At 41.4% G+C, this 17,799-nt stretch overlaps 1 protein-coding gene across 3 annotated transcripts; it reads right to left on the bottom strand.

Moving 5' to 3' along the window:
* Positions 1 to 1,476: 1,476 nt before the first annotated feature.
* LOC133923954 (acetyl-CoA carboxylase 2) lies at positions 1,477 to 17,332 on the bottom strand. Of its 3 annotated transcripts, none has more exons than XM_062369276.1 (34): positions 16,967 to 17,332; positions 15,120 to 15,406; positions 14,563 to 14,620; positions 13,477 to 13,849; positions 13,069 to 13,275; positions 12,828 to 12,989; positions 12,624 to 12,716; positions 11,915 to 12,010; positions 11,644 to 11,817; positions 11,475 to 11,568; positions 11,213 to 11,400; positions 11,081 to 11,131; positions 10,908 to 10,947; positions 10,700 to 10,824; positions 10,464 to 10,580; positions 10,289 to 10,363; positions 10,159 to 10,215; positions 9,966 to 10,070; positions 9,786 to 9,872; positions 8,575 to 8,766; positions 8,294 to 8,482; positions 7,755 to 7,865; positions 7,446 to 7,535; positions 7,196 to 7,372; positions 6,869 to 6,946; positions 6,662 to 6,784; positions 6,328 to 6,567; positions 5,852 to 6,132; positions 5,521 to 5,758; positions 5,064 to 5,416; positions 4,764 to 4,977; positions 4,470 to 4,649; positions 2,208 to 4,358; positions 1,477 to 2,047 (listed from the first exon to the last, which is right to left on the bottom strand). In XM_062369276.1, exons 2-34 carry the CDS (start codon positions 15,322 to 15,324, stop codon positions 1,991 to 1,993), a joined length of 6,981 nt encoding a protein of 2,326 aa, XP_062225260.1. In that variant the 5' UTR covers positions 15,325 to 15,406; positions 16,967 to 17,332; the 3' UTR covers positions 1,477 to 1,990. The 3 variants fall into 3 exon arrangements, with proteins under 3 accessions (XP_062225260.1, XP_062225261.1, XP_062225262.1); XM_062369277.1 differs by having other exon boundaries at positions 5,521 to 5,755; XM_062369278.1 differs by having other exon boundaries at positions 17,077 to 17,332.
* Positions 17,333 to 17,799: the final 467 nt, after the last annotated feature.

Here is a 17,799-nt window from a genome sequence, read left to right as displayed (position 1 = left end):
ATACCACTCTTAGTCTATGTTAGAGCTCTACCAAGGATATGCTTCCGGTCACCAAGACTCTTTAGATTACAGCTCATGAGCCACCAAATCATAAAGACAAGGTATCAACCCGAACTAACCACCAAGCCACAAAGGTACCCAGTCACTTGTCGTTGTCTTTACTTTTGAGCTTGAGCCACCAAGGCAAGGGTCTTCGTGTCCCCGTACAAACGTCTTGCTGCCGCTCCACACCAAGTCGTAAGGTCAACAAGCTTAAGCAAATCTAGCTTGATGTGTCGGTGAGTTACTAAGACTCCAAGGTGTCGGCATACTATTAGGTACAAGGTAGGATAACTCCTTAATCCACTCTCTAGACAAGAACACCTAGCAACTCTTCTCTCTAGACCTATAAGCACTAATCACTCACTAATCTTGTATTTAATCGCCTTGGATGATCACTTTAAGCACTTTGATGGCTTGAATATCTTCTCAAGTGTGTATGAGCTTCATCGGGACTCCAACACCCTCAAATGGCCGAGTGGAGGAGTATTTATAGCCTCAACCCCAAGGACCAGCTGTTGCTTCAACGGCTCAAATTCACTATATATATCGGATGATTTGGTGTAGACAACATAGTACTCACCAGACCATTCGGCGTGTACATCTTCCAAAACTAGTCGTTGGAACTCTACTCAAAGCTTCAGTGAACATCAGACTATCCGGTGTGATCTTCATCTCTATCACTGGACCATCCGATGTACGTATTTGAGCTAATCCGAGCCACTGACATCTTCACTTCACAAAATACTCCGATGTATTGTCCACTGTATTCAATTCATAACACCAGACTATCCGGTGTGTTATTTGCTCCTCTTCTGAACCAAAAACACTTCGACGTGCACTCTCTTCATTTGCTGGACTATCCGCCGAGTAGAACTTCAATCTTCAAACTTCTTCTCCTTTTGTCAGAACACTTAAACGTTCATCACTTTCATATACCAAACCATATGACATGTACTGTTTGTATTGGCTAAACATTCCGGCGTGTGCAGGTGTAGTCAACTTCTACGGTACTTCTCCAATACAATCAAACTTTATCCCGACTTCGATGACTTTTTCATATAATGTATCTATGAGACCTACTAAAACATATACTTAATAAATATAACTATATTATCATTAATTATTAAAATCTATAATCTCTTTTAAGACATATTTCCTATAGTATAGGAAATGACGCAGCAACAAACTCATATTTTATATAATAGATACGTGATAAATGAGCAGAAGCAGGATCTCTGCAGTAATGCACTGATACCGACATGCAGGCCTGGCTTCGTGTTAGTCTCAGTGCATTAATACAGAGGATCCACATCCAGATGAGCAACACCATGTTTACGTACGTACAAGAGCATTTGTTTATCGATGTTATATGTTCCTCGAGATGCAACCGACCTGCCGGAAGCATGTTGCCACATTCCAGCCAGAGATAAGGAATTATACGAAGGAATAGCCAATCCGAAAAAACATATAAGAACCGTCCGAAGAGTACAATACCAGAGTCAGAACAACTAATGCCGAATGCTAATTCAGCAACATTTATTTCACGTAGAGATACACATATATGCCTACAAAACATATTATCGAGTTCAAAATTTAATCAACCACTCAATCGTATACTAGTACCCGCACGTTACTCCCTAAAATTACAGGTGGAACCGATGGTAGTACATCACGGAACTGCAGCAAAACAAGGACCGCCGTACTGGACCGCTGCAAAACCATAACTCAGGTTCACCCGTGTTCTTGCCAATTATAGCTCAGTCAAGGTGTCATCCTCACACTTCGCAGTTACAACAGGCAGTATACACTCATCAACCGCAGGAGGGTTCCCACAGAACAAATTTCAAGAAATAATGGTCGACTCGGATCAGATATTATTAATCAAGGCCTTCTTGTATGTACTTGAATAAAAACAGCATTTTGTGTTGGATGTGTTGGTACCATTTCATCAACCAAGGACCTTCTTGACTTCCTGAACAAACTGTGCTCTCTGAGAGGGATCCATCTGAACAAAGCATCCAAGTGTACGTATTAAAATCATGATTTGATAAGATGCAATTGAAATGGGACATCTTACAAAAGAGACACCATATACCACCAGTTGTACCACAGTATCAGCAACTTAATTGTAAATAGGAAACACGTAAAACTATAAGCATGCTTACCTTATCTAGTAGCGTAGCAAGACCATGAGAAAATGCTTGCAGATCTGAACTGGATCCTGCAAGATTGGAGAGAGATTGAGAAACTTTTTGAGCCCTTAGCTCTTGAATATAGCCCTTATAGTTTTCAGGATTGTCCTTCCAGGCAACGAAAGCATCATCATCATCCCATTCAGTGCTTCCTGTTTCACCTTGAGAGGCCAAGTACCATTTCTTGATCAGCTCGATTGCCGATTGGTGAGAAAACTGCTCACCAGCTACCCCCCTAATTTCTTTTGCAATAATATCCTCAGAGATCCTCCTCCGCAACCTCTTATAGAAGAAAGAGCGTGATTCATCCCAGTCCACAACTTTCTTAATCACACCTTTAGCAGCCATTCTGAGGGAAGTATCGTGCAATTCAGCAAACCGTATTGCAATCTGAGTGTATAAAGGCAACAAATGTTTCGTACGAGCTTCTATACTCTTCTGAATGGACTCTATGTCAGGTAGACTTCCGTTTCCAAGCTTTGCACCTTGGAGTTTTGCTTTGAGATTTATCAACTCTGGGTCAAGCCTACCCATACAGTCTTGGAGTTCCTCTGACCTGAACTTGATTTCAATTAACCCTTGAGGTTCGAGAACATTGCCTTTTGCAGTCCTCTCAGCATAACACTCAATCCGGTCTGGATTTATTTTGCTATCAACCACGACCCAAGCTCCTCCACGTAGTTCTCCAGCCATGGGAATGTAGACAAAGGCAGGCTGGTTGTATGTCCTAAGGTTCTCAACAATTGTTGACCCAGCCTGAAGAATTCCTTCAAACAGATCTCTTTGTCCACCGGAGAAGCCTCTCCAGTTAGCAAGGATGAACAGAGGTAATCCTTCACGGTTGAAGTCCGACAATGCCTGAGCTGTCTTGGTTGCAGAATCTGGGAACCACACTTGTCCAGCCAGAGGAACAGATCGCTCATGGGAATCAAGCTGGCCTGGATCAGCAGGGATGAGCTGCATCATGGTCTGTGTCTCCACAGCTATGACACCCACAGGAATTCCTCCAAGCTTTGCTCTGCCAGTAACCACTGTTTTCGCCCATCCTTCAAATGTCTCCACAAAGCTGTCTTTGTCGAACATACCACCCAACCATTTCCCTTGACTGTCATCAACACCACGGATGGCTGCACGAGGATCGCATGTGTTCTCAGGGATGTAGGCAACAGGTCTGTCCAGTGGGTCCAAAGGTTTTGTAATAGGAAGAGGTCCACCGATGTTAGCAGGAACATAGCTGAGCCACCTCAATATATTAGAAACACCTTCAAGGTCATCTGAAACAGTCAGGTGGACAACACCATTGGCCGCCATGATCTTGGGACCACCCAACTGCATGTGGGAGCTGTACACTTCCCGCCCGAGAAGCTTGTTCAGGGCAGAATACCCTGTTAAAATAATAGGTTGGTCAAGACGCTGTATGCACCGTATACCAAGTCGGGCAAGATAAGCTCCTATTCCTACAGTACGTCCAGTCACGAATGTAAGCGTAAACGTCTCCTCGTATGCCCTAGAATAAGCACTGGCGATAGCAGCACTTCCATGTGTATTCTCCACACCAAGTCCATCCTCCTTGCCCACAACAGAGTCAATAATCCACCTAATTTCACCAGTATCTAGCTGCAGCTTATGTGCTATAACAGAAGAGCCAATACGAGTATAGTCTTCTTCAGTCAGATAAATGTACTGAAACCCACGTTCAGGGCTGCCTTCATCAGACCACCCAACACGGAAGCAAGATTTCACTTCATCTGCTATGCCAATCCTAGCACCAGAGTTTGCGGCCAAGTATATAAGAGGAAGTTTCCTCTCACACGCTAGGTTGGTGACAGCTTCAAAAAATGCATCTTCCCTTGGGCCAAATGATCCAGCTCTGAAAGTAATATCATTTGCTACAACAATAATCTGCCTGCCATTGGGAAATTCAAGAGTGGACATGTCTAAGATCCAAGCTACCATACCAATGTCATTGAGCCCAGCAGGCCGCTCCATGGGGATTATAGGACTGCCCCAAGACCCATGCTTGTCAGCAAACACCAGCTCTGTTGCTTTAACATATGATCGACTATTTTCACTGCCTTCAGAGGCATTAGAGTACCATGACTGCTGCAGTGCAGTTTCAAATGCCTACAATTTTTTGAGCCTTTATCAGCTTAGGTTGAAAATACCTACTACAGATAGGTATGAGAGAGAGAGAGAGAGAGAGAGAGAGAGAGAGAGAGAGAGTGGTCAACTCACCAGTGGGAAATCATAGCAATAAGTAGCTCTGTTGTTCCTAGCAGAGCAGCGTTTTAGATCAATAACACTCAAAGGTTGATACGGACTGTTCAGTGCAACACCATGCAAAGGACCAGCTGATGAAGTGGCAGAATGATATACTAACTTCTGCAATTCTGTATCTTCCACCTCTCGGTAGATCTAAAACCATTAAAAGTACATGTTCTTCAGGACATAATTAAATGGGAATGATAGTCAAGATTGTATAGGAACAACATTGGTTCGAAATATAAAACAGCAGGGAGCACAACTTACATCCACAGTGCAGGTGTGACTCGTAACATTGGTAGTTACAACTCTCCAGGTACCACTGGCAGGTCCATCACAGTCCAACTTGAGTTTCACTTCCCATTGGCATACAGAAAGATGATGCATCCTTGCACCAACAAGTTTGTGTATCTTCAGAGCCATTGCTTTTAAAAGTGAGCATGCAGTAGCTTCATCTTGGCCAACATCAACAATTGTGGTCCTGAGTAATATGAAAAGCTTGTTGAGGAGCCCAACCTCAGAAGCAAGGCATATATGTTCCCCAAAAAGTATTATGTGCACACTTACCCTGAAACTGGAATGAGATCAAGAAGCTTTTGTTCTTTCAATATGCACAAGTACAAGTGAGTATGACCAGTCCTAATCGCATGAAGTTCTAGTTCTTCTATTGCAGTCATCAATGATCTTAAAATGCTATTCGATGTAAATGACAGAGATTCCTCAGAACCTCCTACTTCAATGTCACCAATCTGGGTTGCTGTAAACTTGTTGCCTGCTTTGGGTTGCCTGACAACAGTTCGGAAAAATACCCTATGCAGCATTTTGGGATTTTCAGTTTTTGTTAGTGTGTAGATATGCCACTGGCGATCACGTGATGGAGTATACTTCATTTCATTATATCCTTTCACTTTCAATTTATCCTGTATTCACAACAGGCAAAATAAGTACAAATAGTGAAGAAAATAAGCAAAGCATAATAATAGAAGTGTAGCAAAACAGCATGCAGTTATTTTGATAAACAGACCAATTCAAGAAGTGCAGAGAGAGGAGGCTCCACATGGCGGAGAATCTGCTCTTCCTCATAGCAAAGCTTTTCATCTGACCAGAGGAATGTGTGGCGCATCGTCATGCGTGCTTCATCTCTTTGAACAATGCAACTTATAACCTTCAGACCAGCAGCACGGAGATCACTTGTGACACTACTATCCTTGAGTATTTTGGAAAGTTTGGTCATCTTATGTTGAGCTTGATCATCGTCACTGCTGGAAGAAATGGATTCAGTAACTTAAAATATTTCACAGATCACAAACAAGAGACAATAGCTCCTTTGGACCTGGTACTGCACATGAACAGACCTGTTTTCGCTTATATTCGTCTCAGTATCAGCACCTAATACGGCAATGTGCATCATGTTGCCCTCAGAGCTGGTGTAGTGTGCCAAATCCTTTAGTGCAGCTCCAACGGCAGTTGGCACAGATTCAAGTAGCTTGACAATGACCATGGCACCCCATCTCTTCCCACCAGGAACGGCCCCTTGGACATTTCTTGTACCAACATGCCCTTCAGAGAATTCCCATAAAGCAATAGCACCAGATTCCTTCCATTTCATCTGGATACTATCCTTCACAAGATGAGGCTGAAAAATATTATTGGCAGGTTAGCAAGCATAACGTGCAGTTACATGTAGCTCAAGTTGTGAGATCACAACTTTCCACACCAGTTAATTTGTCAATGATGAGCATCTCATTTCATTAGCAGATTTTATAGCATATGCATACCAGATGTACTCAGAGAGAATATAAAAGACTTCAAAAGTTGGTTCATATAATACCTGGTATAATCGAGATATGTATGCCTCAATTACTTTCTGATAAACAGTTGGATCACTGTAATCAAACAAAGAAATAAGTGCATCTTCAACAGGCAGTGGAGCAGTGACTAAATCTTCCATGATATCCCTAATAGTCATTTCTCCCTTGTGCATCCCCAGCTCTGAAAGGCTTCTTGCAATGCATGTCCGGAGTTCACTTAGTTTGGTTTGTTCCAGAAGTTCACTTGCTTTAAGGGCCAACTGTGTTTATTAAGATGCATGAAATTCATTAGACTAAGATATAAAATTAAATTATTATTGAGAGACCTCCATTGTTTCATGTTGCCATCAGTACCTTATAATATCTTTTATGATTGAGGGAAGAAAAGCGAATCAACAGATCCCTGTAAGCAGCAGGATTTGGATAGACCAGCTTCTCCATGAGTGCTGTTATCAGCTTAGCTTTGTTCCTCACACCCTATGAACAAAATCATACTATGAATAACAAAGATTGCTTCAGGAATCATTTGCACACAAGTCATCAGACCATAAAGAAATTTACCTGGTGAGACAACACAATGTCTACAACCTTCTGCAGGTCTTTACTGTGTTGATGGCGCAGGCTTTCAATCACATCAGACTGCCGAGATATAATAATTTAAGAAAAAATGGGTCAAACTGCTTTCAGTAAATCCATCTTAAGCCATGTTAAAGTTATTTGCTACATAATCGCACAAAATTCTTTGATGTAATTATGTAATTGTAAACTACAATATGTGCCTGACATATTTTAAAATGTGCTTCTAGGTAAAATAACGGAAAGGGAATGAACAGTTTAGCTCTTTTTTAAAATTTTACTGAACTGCTTAGTTTGGATATGTAAGATAACCTGAATGCTATCACTGAAAAGTTCTTCCACGGAAAGATACTCCTCGAAAAGGGACTTCACGACAAAATGAGCATGGCTTTCTGTCCCTCCCTCGTATGACTTAAGTAGACTCATAAGAGGCTCAACAAGCCTCTCAGTCGTAGCCTTTTCCTTCTCAGAACCACACGTAAGGTTTGCCTACAAATAACACTAATTAGAAGAATAGCAAATATTTTAGAAAGTGATACAACAAAAGAAACCTAAAACTGACCCCAATGGTGTCTCTTAGCAACTTGGATGGAAATTCCTTGGTCTTCCCATGGTAAAAATTCAACTTGTATTCCATGTATTTATCCTCTAACTGAACGCACAAAAGTTAAATATCAGAGCTAGAACACAAAAAAGATTATGCAAGGACATACCAGAAGAACTAGAGTTAAGAAATCAAATAAAAACTTCCTGAAAGATTTTGCTCCTAGCATCAACATAAGCCAATATGTCAAATTATGATAATCTGTCTAGTAAAATGAATCGTCTTTCCTTTAAGCCAGATTGATACATCTTTCTAATTGTCACACACCTCACTCTTAAGATCTCTTGGAAGCCTAGTTGCTAGAACTGACATAAGTTCATCCCACTGTAGGAAACGAAGCTCAGGATTGTCCAGGCAGAATACCAAATCTTGTACGACCTGAGAAATAGAGTTTAAAACGACTCAATCAATAAGTGGCTAATTACATGCTATGCAGCTAGACACCAAATTTCAATAATTAAAATTAAATAATTATGACTGAAAATTATCAAACTAGAACATAAAATTTCTGAAAGAAAGCAAAATGATTGATGTAGCAGATAGATTTGCAATTGCACACTAACATGGGCATGATCAACATATATGTGAAAGAGCATTAGAATCTAGATCTGCCAACAAGGCCATCGAAAAATACCATAGCTTCTACACAGTTTGCAACCAAAAGTTAACAGACCCCAAAGAGGAACCCAGGTTAACCCAGAACTAATATAAACATACACAAAACATATTTCAAAAAAATAAAGGGGGAAACAGATAAACAAAGAAACGAAAATAAAACATAATCACACTACAGGTTCGATATTTACTTGGTTAATATTATGCTCATATCCTGCAAGGATCATTCGAGCAGCATTCAAACTTGCAGCATATCTTTTGTGTACTTGGCTAGAGGCAGCAACGGGAAGGCCCATTTTTGGGAAACTGCCATCAAATGGTTCAGCCCTCTTCACAGCAGAAGGGTCATCAAGATCCAGCCTTGCTATAAGATCACCAGCCTAGAATAAAATATAAGTTCTGAAATCATGCAATGGTTATGTGAATATGTGATGCATGCACAACACAAGGAGTGGTGATGTACAAAAATAACCTGCAACGCCTGGCCCTCAGACATCATAACATGAATGACACCAGAAGCAGGTGACAAGAGGGGCATGCACATCTTCATAACCTCAACTTCCGCATATGGTACATCGGCATCGACATGAGCACCATCAGAAACCAAGAAACGAAGAAGTTTGCAGGGTGTCTCAGCTAACAACTTCGATGGATCATGGTCATTCTGCAAAAACACAGTGTCAAGAATCTTTCTATTTCTATGACTTAATAGCACATGGCTTGTTCGAAACATGAGATACAAGCAGTCTAGAAGTAGAAGGTATCATGACATGATGTTAAAAGGCATCTTCTTGACTTTCGGTCACCCTTATAAGACATGCTTGTATTCTTAGAAGTATAGGTATTGTCGTTAAATTCATAGTTGTTATAGCGGCGTGGCGAGACGCGGCAACCCACCACCTTCACAATTTTACAGCGCCTATGGCGCACGGTGTGGCAACGCCATACAAACATCAGCATGGCGAATACACACATCATAGTATAAGATAGTACAAAATTATTGTAGCAAACAACAATGTAAATGTAGCTCAAAAGTGATAGTCTAGGATTTTAGTTAATCAAAATAGCATTGTAATAGCTGATTTGCTTTTTTTTTGTTTTTTCAGTGAACAATTAACCATCTTACATGTGGGACCCATAGTCCATGCACTCAAAAGCTCAGCACAGCACGCACAACACGGCACAACAGCGTCACTCCCTCGAGCTCGACGTGGGCGGTGGCAGGCAGGTGCGGAGCTCGGGCGGGCGCACGGAGCTCGAGCAGGCGGGTGGGCACGAAGCATGGGCGGCCAGATCTAAGCATGACAGCGCCGCAGCAGATGGATCTTAGCGCGGGCGGCGCTGCAGCGGGTGGATCTGAGACCGGGCAGTGGACACCATACACGCTGTCACCGTGGTGAGGTCCAGTTCACCGCCACACCGCTATATCGTCGATATGGCGACGCCATGACAGCTATGGTTAAATTTATTAAAATCAAGGATGGTATAACCCCACAAGGATTTAGTCACATTTTTTTTATGATGTGTCTTGTAGAAGCACACAACAGGATTCATCTTTTAAGGATAAGGTAGTAGTGACAAAAAAGTGAATGCAGTAAAAAAATAAGTTACGAATATAACCGGCAAAAGTTTCCAAATCAAACACCAAAATATATAAATAACAGGAAAAATAGACTATTTTACCTCTAACAAACATGTCTTTCCATCGATAAGAAGCCGTGTACCCGCCGCCTCTTCTTCCGCATAAATTACATGGCTGTTTCCATCCAACTGAAGCCATTACAGTTCAATAATTAGAACTGCCATCAATTTAACAACCATATATTATATTTATTAATAAAGTATAAAGGCAAGAACATGTACCTGCATTAAGAGGCCACCATCACATAATGTTTTTACATTCGCTTCAATCACTGATCCATTCATTTTCAATCTGTAGCTACCATGCCCAGTTCTTTCAGTTTGAACCTACACAATGTAGATGAAACTCAAAAATTATACCTACTACTTTATTGTAACAACTGAATATTTCCTTCTTAAGGAATGCCACACTTACTGTGTATTTGCTCCCCTCTATATTCAAATTAACTGTTGAATTGACAAGGGATATATGCTGCAGATAAGAATTATTGGTCAACCATTTTTCACCTTCAAAAAACATTCAGAGTTAGGCCCACAAAACATACCTTTGGTGGAATCTGACCCTTGGTGAGATAACTAACATAATCAGAAACAGTGGCTGCATTGGCGGTTACTGTTTTCTGTAGCATGTAACAATGATTTAAATTAGACCACACATTGATATGTTTTTCATAGTAGCTTGCCGAAAGTGCTAGCGGGAGTATGGTTTCTTCATCTTACATATAAAGCTCCTCCAACCACTGAAATATACCATGGGGGCCTCTCAGCTTGAACACGCAGAGCTATTCTGGTATCCAGCCAACCAGTATGAATCTTATTGTCTCTGAAGTCTGAGGCCTGGATTGATATAGGGAAATTGCACCGTGTGTTTAGTTTTAAGGGAAAATCAAATGTAATGATCGTATAAATTATAAAACCAAAAAAAAGGGCTCAAAAGGCAGTTAACATCTTCTTACATTCAAGAGATCAACTGTGTAGTCAACATTAGAATGAATTTCTCCACGAATTTGAATCTCTTTTAATGCAAGAGCCATGGTGGTTATTGCTGCTGATCTAGAGGGTCCATATGCAAAAACATGTCCTGTAATGAAAGGAGAAATCATCTTTCGAAAGTGAGGGCCGATATAAATTACAAAGAAGAATGTTCACTTGATTTACACATACCAAACTGAGAATCAGCAAATTCATGAATGCCTCCGCCAGACTGAAAACAGATAAAAGGGGAATCGGAGTGAAAATTAATTGGATTAATCAAATGAAACAACAAATGGTTACAAAACAAACAGCTCCAGCCAAATTATCTGTACAGCTCAAAACAATGTGACAGTGCAAGTTACCTTTACTGAGAAGTAGCCCCAAACATTAGGCTTGCTTTTAAAACTTATCTCCTGAAAAATAAGAAAATCAAGACCAGGTCATTTTTAACAATAATGTCTTTGATCTATATATCTGACATCACAAAATCTCACCTTTACTTTTCCACCAGTAGGCTTGAAACCATCATCTGGATCCTCGCTAGTTATTCTGACTGCCACACAATGGGCCTTTGGCCATTGAGAATCTACTTCATCAAAGTTAAATGGTGTAGCAAGTGCTGCTGCTTTCCTCCAGATGTCATAGCCTCCTCCATGGTCCATTCCATAGAAGCGTCTGATCTCTGCATATGGAGACAGTTCAGAAATTAAAATAACAAGGAAAAGTAACTAAATAAGTTGGTACATTAATAATTACCCGGAATCTGCCAAAGGGGTATGCCCATTCCAACAGCAACTTGAGCTGCAGGCAGATTTACTTCAGCTATCCACTCAGTGACTGGATGCTCGACCTGGATGGAGACCATTTAACATTTTAAAAGAATTCCCAACAGGTTAATTCTTCAAGAATGTTCAAGGGAACAAACCTGCAATCGGGGATTAAGCTCCAGAAAGTAGTATTCTCCTGTCTCCATGCTGTAAAGATATTCGACAGTAGCAGCACCAACATAACCCACAGCCTTAGCAAGCCTCCTTGCTGCCTGCTCAAGTGCTTTAACCGTCTCACGAGGAGCAACAGTAACAGGGCCTTCCTCAATAATCTGTAGTAAACAAAAAACATTAATTATTTGATCAGAACTACAGGAAAGTAGAAGATCATTTAAAAAAAAGATGGATTTAGAATGTGGGACAGCAGACCTTTTGGTGTCGCCGTTGCACACTGCAATCACGACTGTGAAGTGCTGCTACGTTGCCATATTGATCACAAAGCAACTGAACTTCAAGATGGCGACTCTACAAAAGAAAATAAGGTTTAAAATGAAATATAACAGATAAGTACAGATAGCAGAACACATTTCCAAGCTTCCAGCCTGAAAAGAAGGGTAAAGAATGGACAAGTTTTGGTTTTTTGGCAAAGCACAGTTCAATATTAAGTGAAACTCTTGAGAACCTAATGCGAGTGCATACAAGATAGTCCAACAAGTAGTTTGAGAAAAAGGGGTTACGTATCTTCCACATAAAACTAGTTTTGTGAAATCAGATGTGTTGTTTCTCTCTTCTATAAATTAGGCAGCCATTATCTCAGTTTTTCCACGATCATGGAAAAAGACATAAACTGCTCATGTCTAGGACATATGTGATGAACAAAACTAATGAAGATAAGTTTAGTCCAACTCCAGTGATAGCAATTTTTCTTCCAAAAACACTAAATTCTACACTCTAAATACTTTATGCAATTTTGAAGAGTGCATCAATTAAATTTTCATACATCTGTTGATCTCCCTAACCGATGGTCATTGATGCATTTGTCCATAATATACCAAATGAAGCTTCCAGAACATACAACGATAACTTTGAAACTACACTTAGGGGGCAATACAACTTCCAGAAAGAAAAAAAAACTAACCTGGGATGCAAGCCTCATGATAAATATTGGGGAGCCAGGGACTTCACCTTGTACTTGCTTAAACAGTGCTCTAACCTCATCATCATTATGAACCTGCAAGGAAAATTGAGTTAATCATGAAAACAGGGGGTTAGTTCTGCACACCGAACAACCCCAGTCCGCACAATCTCTTGGCCAATAGTTGGAACTACATGAATAACAAACCTTTCTTATTCCTTTACCACCACCTCCCCAGGATGCCTTGATCATGGCAGGATAACCAATCACCTGACAACTCACGACTGCTTCCTCTGAGGTAGTAACACAAGCTTTTCTATACATCTCCTCAGGTATCGAGTCCAAGCAGCACTCTAATGGAACTTCGACCTAAATGTAATGTAATTAGAATATAAAATGCATACACCAAAAAGATCAGCAGATAATTATAAGAGAGTGTGAGGCTCACATGTGATCCACTCCAAGCAAGAGTTGGAACCCCTGCTGCTTGAGCAATGAGAGCTGAACCAACCTTGTCTCCCAATGCATTCATTGATGAGGCTGGTGGCCCAAGGAAAACAATTCCTTTTGCAGTCAGAGCATCTGGGAGTTCAGGATTCTCAGAAGCATGACCCCAACCAGGCCAAACAGCAGAAACTCCTACTCTCTCTGCTATCTGCATTATTAAAACTTCATAGTTAACGGTGAAGATTGAACTTTCACAACAGCTGAGCAGGAGAAGTATGAACTTGAAGATTGAACTTTCACAACAGCTGAGCAGAAGTATGAACTTCTCTAACTTAAATATGCCTAAAGCTACAAAAGAAAGGAAGACAATAGTCCATCGATAGTACACCAAAGGATGAGCAGTGCTAACCTCCACTATGAGTTGGACATTTGCATAGTTGTTATTGTTTGTTCCACCAGGTACCTCTACAAATTGATCAGCAATTCTAATGTGTTCTGCATTTATCCTCATGTCTTCCGGAGTTGCCATAGCTATAAGCTGAATTGCCTTCTCTGATCCAAAAGTATCGTTAGCCCATGTTCGGACACTCCTCATGAACTTAGCTGCTGCCATTCCATTGTTGGCCACCAATATACTGTGGATTGGAGTTTTGCCACCTAGCGCCTCACAAAATTCAACAACCTTTGACACTGAGGCATGCCTCCCATTATGTGTTTCATTTATGATCCCATTCATTTGATAGGACTCTGCGGCTGTTGGTCCTCTGGGATCTTCAGATCCACTGCAAAAAAAAAAAGGATAAATTACTGTTGTGTTCAGAATGCATATTATAAAATATGCATGGCTATCACAAATCAGCAAACTGCAAATGAGCTCGTGCAACTATCGTATGGGTCCAGTTTAAGTCAAAGCATTTACATAAGATTTATGTTCATAATTGTCCATTATCCATTGTCCAGCAATGAATTTATTGATGATGCTGGAAAAGAAATTATGCAGACATGTTTTTATAAGTGTCCATTGTCCAGCAATGTTGCAAGTAAATGTGTATGATCTGTAACCACAACATATATGTGAACACAGTAATAGGTATTCATGTGTCCTATATAGCAGATTATGGAAGCAGGTCCCTTGCTATATTACAATCTGCAACAACACAACCCACATTTTGGAGCATTTATCATTCAAGAGAATATATAACTTGTATAATAAACAAAGTTTCTTTCAAAACAATACTACTGATTACATAATGTCTAATATATTAAAAAAATGCACAAAAGACAGTGCACCACATGCATCTAGGATCATGCTTCCAACAAATTCAGACTGCACATAGTGCATCATTATGATATATTGAAGTATACGGCTTTCAACATTTCAGCACGAAGCAACATCAAGACAACAATATTAAAGGAAACAAGTGTAAATAAGCTGCCGAATAATATTTTTACAAAACAAACATATAATAGAACTTTAAAACGCTAATTTGCTTACTGTGAAATATCCACCTCCAAAGCAGCCTCATTTGGGAGGTCGATGATGCCAGCAAGACCTAGATGCAGAAACACGTTCAAAACAGAGCATGTCTACATCAATACCTGGCAAGAGGAACTAATGCTTCCTACCTAACATTCTGTGTATTTCATTTAACAAAAAATGGTGTAAAACATTCCTTGTTTCTAGGGGAATGGATATAAAGAAAATAAAGGTTCAGATATAAGAGTTTTGATGAACTGCATTTATGTTACTTGCAGTATACTTTTTTGTTTAAGAAAATATTTTTAGATGCGCTAACGAGAACATCATATCGAATATTTAACAGTTATTCTTAGTTATCAAAAAAGCGAGATTAATCAATAACAATATGTAAGAACTGTAGGCTTGTTGCAATACTTTTGTATCTAAACCAGTTCTACATTTAACATTATTATGCCTTACTATTGAGGTTTCAAACATTACAATGTTAAAACGTAAAAGCTATCAGCCAAGAAAAATTTCCCACACATCTACACTTTTAGCAAAATTAAGTTTGTGCCAAAAAAAAGTCGTACCTTGACGAACTGACTGGTTATGCTTTTTGGAATCTGATACGCCTCCATCACCTCCATCCCGAATTGACCGAGTACGGCCATTCCTCCGGTTGGAGGGTCTTGATGATGCAGGTGATGGCAATGTGGTCCCAGCTGAACTTCTCTGGCGATTAGGGATTAGTGGCAGCGCCTTTGAGGCAGCTGCAGCTAATCCAAGCTGCGACATTGTTGTTCTGTAGCCAGATAGCACAATTGAAGAGTTTTTCAAAGGCACAGTGCCATACAAAGAGGGAAATTTTCTGGGAAATCTGGCAGAAGCAATTGAATAAGAATTATTAGTTTCCTCACCAATGCACAAAAACTTTATCAAACTTTCTAGCAGAACCACTCTTAAGAAGTTTGAATATCCAAAAATTGAAATCACATTTCTAGTTTATAGGCCACTCACTAGTAAAACATGTTCAGGATTTAGAAAGGTACCATATCTCCAGCCAGCAACTGGCACCCTTTTCTAGGGTTTTGTGTTGTTTCCAGTTTTCTCTCTCATTTTATAGGGTTTTATTAACCACCTCTGTTGAAGATTACAGAAAAACGTTCACTAGTAAAACATACGCAAGATAGAAAAGTCCAATTTCTACCTCCACAACTACTACTACGTGCTTGCAACTTTTTCCTAACATGTTTCTTTTTTACTCTCATTCGACAAGTATCAGCGCTACCTACTGGTTTGAGATCTTTGCTCAATCTATTTGTCATACAAAACCCATATTTAGTGTGTAATCAGTTGGCTTTCTTTTTAGTAAAAGGGAAGGTGGGGTGAGGGCTGAGGTAGGTAGGAAAACTCGACCTGGGCTGAGGAAATCAAGAAGCTCACTAAATGGCAAGAAAAATTATTTCCTATGAATCACCGTGCTTGTCTTTTTTATCAGTGGCAATGGGTTCATAAGGTTGGTTAGCTTGTCCAAGTAAGCTCGAGAGCAAAATCCAAAGTTTCGGCCATCCAGAAAATTGTTAGCCAGAAATATTTTTTTCTGAAGAAGATAAATCAACTTTGTGACATTAAATGACTCTTCAACTATAGAACGGATTGAACAAAAAACCATGTTTTTCCCCAAAGTTCAGGTTTCGTACACAATATACTGAGTAGACAACATTGTACTTTCAGGTTTGACACCCAGGACAAAAGAAGAGAAAAAAATAGCATGCAAATGTTGGTCAGCAGCAATACAACAACCGCTAGATAACCAGTGAAACGAGAAAAAACAAACAGCACCACCTATCATCAAACGGTGCAATATCATAGTACTACTACGTAGCATGGAAACGACGATACATAATCCAAAACTAACAAGCAACGAAACCAATCAAATACCCTCCCTGTCCCATAGGAACAGGGGAGCTTAAAACCTACATGCGAGTACCCACAAAAACTGCACCTTAAACCTCAAACCCGCACCACCACGACGCAGACCCACCACCTACCAAGTACCAACAGAACAGCAGCTAGCAATCTAGCATGGGCATCCCTCACAGGACCACAGCCAGCAACGCTAGACACTAGCAGAGCCAGCTACAGCGGTACAGCCTGCCCATCCATCCTGCAACCAGAGACAGCCTACAGTTCACCACCGCAGCAGCATCCCGCAACGACTAGAGAGCTCGAATCCATCCCCGACCCGTAATCTCACTCCCATTTGCTTACGAAGCACCTAGAATTCCGTAGCCCCGGGGCAAAACTCCGGCGAGAGCCGACGAATCCGGCCCGGCATTAAACCCTCTACCCACACAAAGCAAACCAACCCATCGACCAGACGGCCACCCGCAACAGGAAGCGCGACAGCAAGAGCAATGACGGCGCGCGGTCTCACCGTCGGGGGCGCAGATCAGCGTGCGGCGCGCGGATCTGGCTGGGCTGCGCTGCGACAGAGGAAGCGGCGCTGGCGACGAGCCGGCCTCCTAATAAATAGCGGGCGTGTACCTTCAGAGGGAAGCGCGAATGGGGAGGCGGAGAAGGCGACGCGCGGGGTGGCTTCGAGGGTGACGGCGGCGCAGTTGGATCCTTGCAGCGGCCGGGCGGAGGAGGCGCCGGGTGAGGCGAGGCGGATATCCCGAGGGGTGGGGGCGAGGCAGGAGGGACGAGCGGGGCAGAGGGATGGAGGCTTGTGCGGCCTAAAATAATTATTTCGCGGCCCGCATCGGCATCGGGGACTCCGCCTGGGGGGAATGGCACGTGACGGGCCGGGGTGGTGGCCGCCGGATGGGGATATGGTGGGCAAGTGGGCGGCCAGGATGGAGACGGGTGGATGGGGTGGTCTGACGCGCGTCGGGCGCAGGGTTTCTGACGGGTTGTCTCGGTGGGGAGGAGTTGGCGATGCGGGTGGATTCTCCCCCTTCTCGCTCGCTGTAATGGCGTGTCTCTGTTTGGACGGGTTTGACGGCGGTAACCGGGATTTAAGTCGCCATAAACCTCAGTGGTTGAGCTGTTACTTGCCGTGATCGCGACTCTATTTTGGAAAAGAAATTTTATAAGATATTTTTACCGAAAGACTTCTATAACATTTTATTTTATATTATTTTTACTCGATCTAATGACACGTGCAACTAAAAAAAGAAAAGAGACATATGGTATATCTTTTTGACATCGGATCTCATAAAATTTCCTTCCTCATTTTTGCCGATCTGAATTATGCAATCACCTATT

The sequence above is a fragment of the Phragmites australis genome, chromosome 7 (genome assembly GCF_958298935.1).
Source record: "Phragmites australis chromosome 7, lpPhrAust1.1, whole genome shotgun sequence".
Taxonomy (NCBI): domain Eukaryota; kingdom Viridiplantae; phylum Streptophyta; class Magnoliopsida; order Poales; family Poaceae; genus Phragmites; species Phragmites australis.
This window is presented reverse-complemented; position numbering and strand designations above follow the sequence as displayed.

Bases quoted from the DNA above. Each gene is read 5' to 3' on its own strand.
- LOC133923954 (XM_062369276.1), bottom strand. From the start codon at position 15,324: ATGTCGCAGCTTGGATTAGCTGCAGCTGCCTCAAAGGCGCTGCCACTA. The intron at 12,011-12,623 runs GTTAGTTTTTTT...TTTCTTTTGTAG, and splicing joins TCATGAGGCTTGCATCCCAG to AGTCGCCATCTTGAAGTTCA. The intron at 10,071-10,158 runs GTAAGTGTGGCA...TACATTGTGTAG, and splicing joins TAGAGGGGAGCAAATACACA to GTTCAAACTGAAAGAACTGG.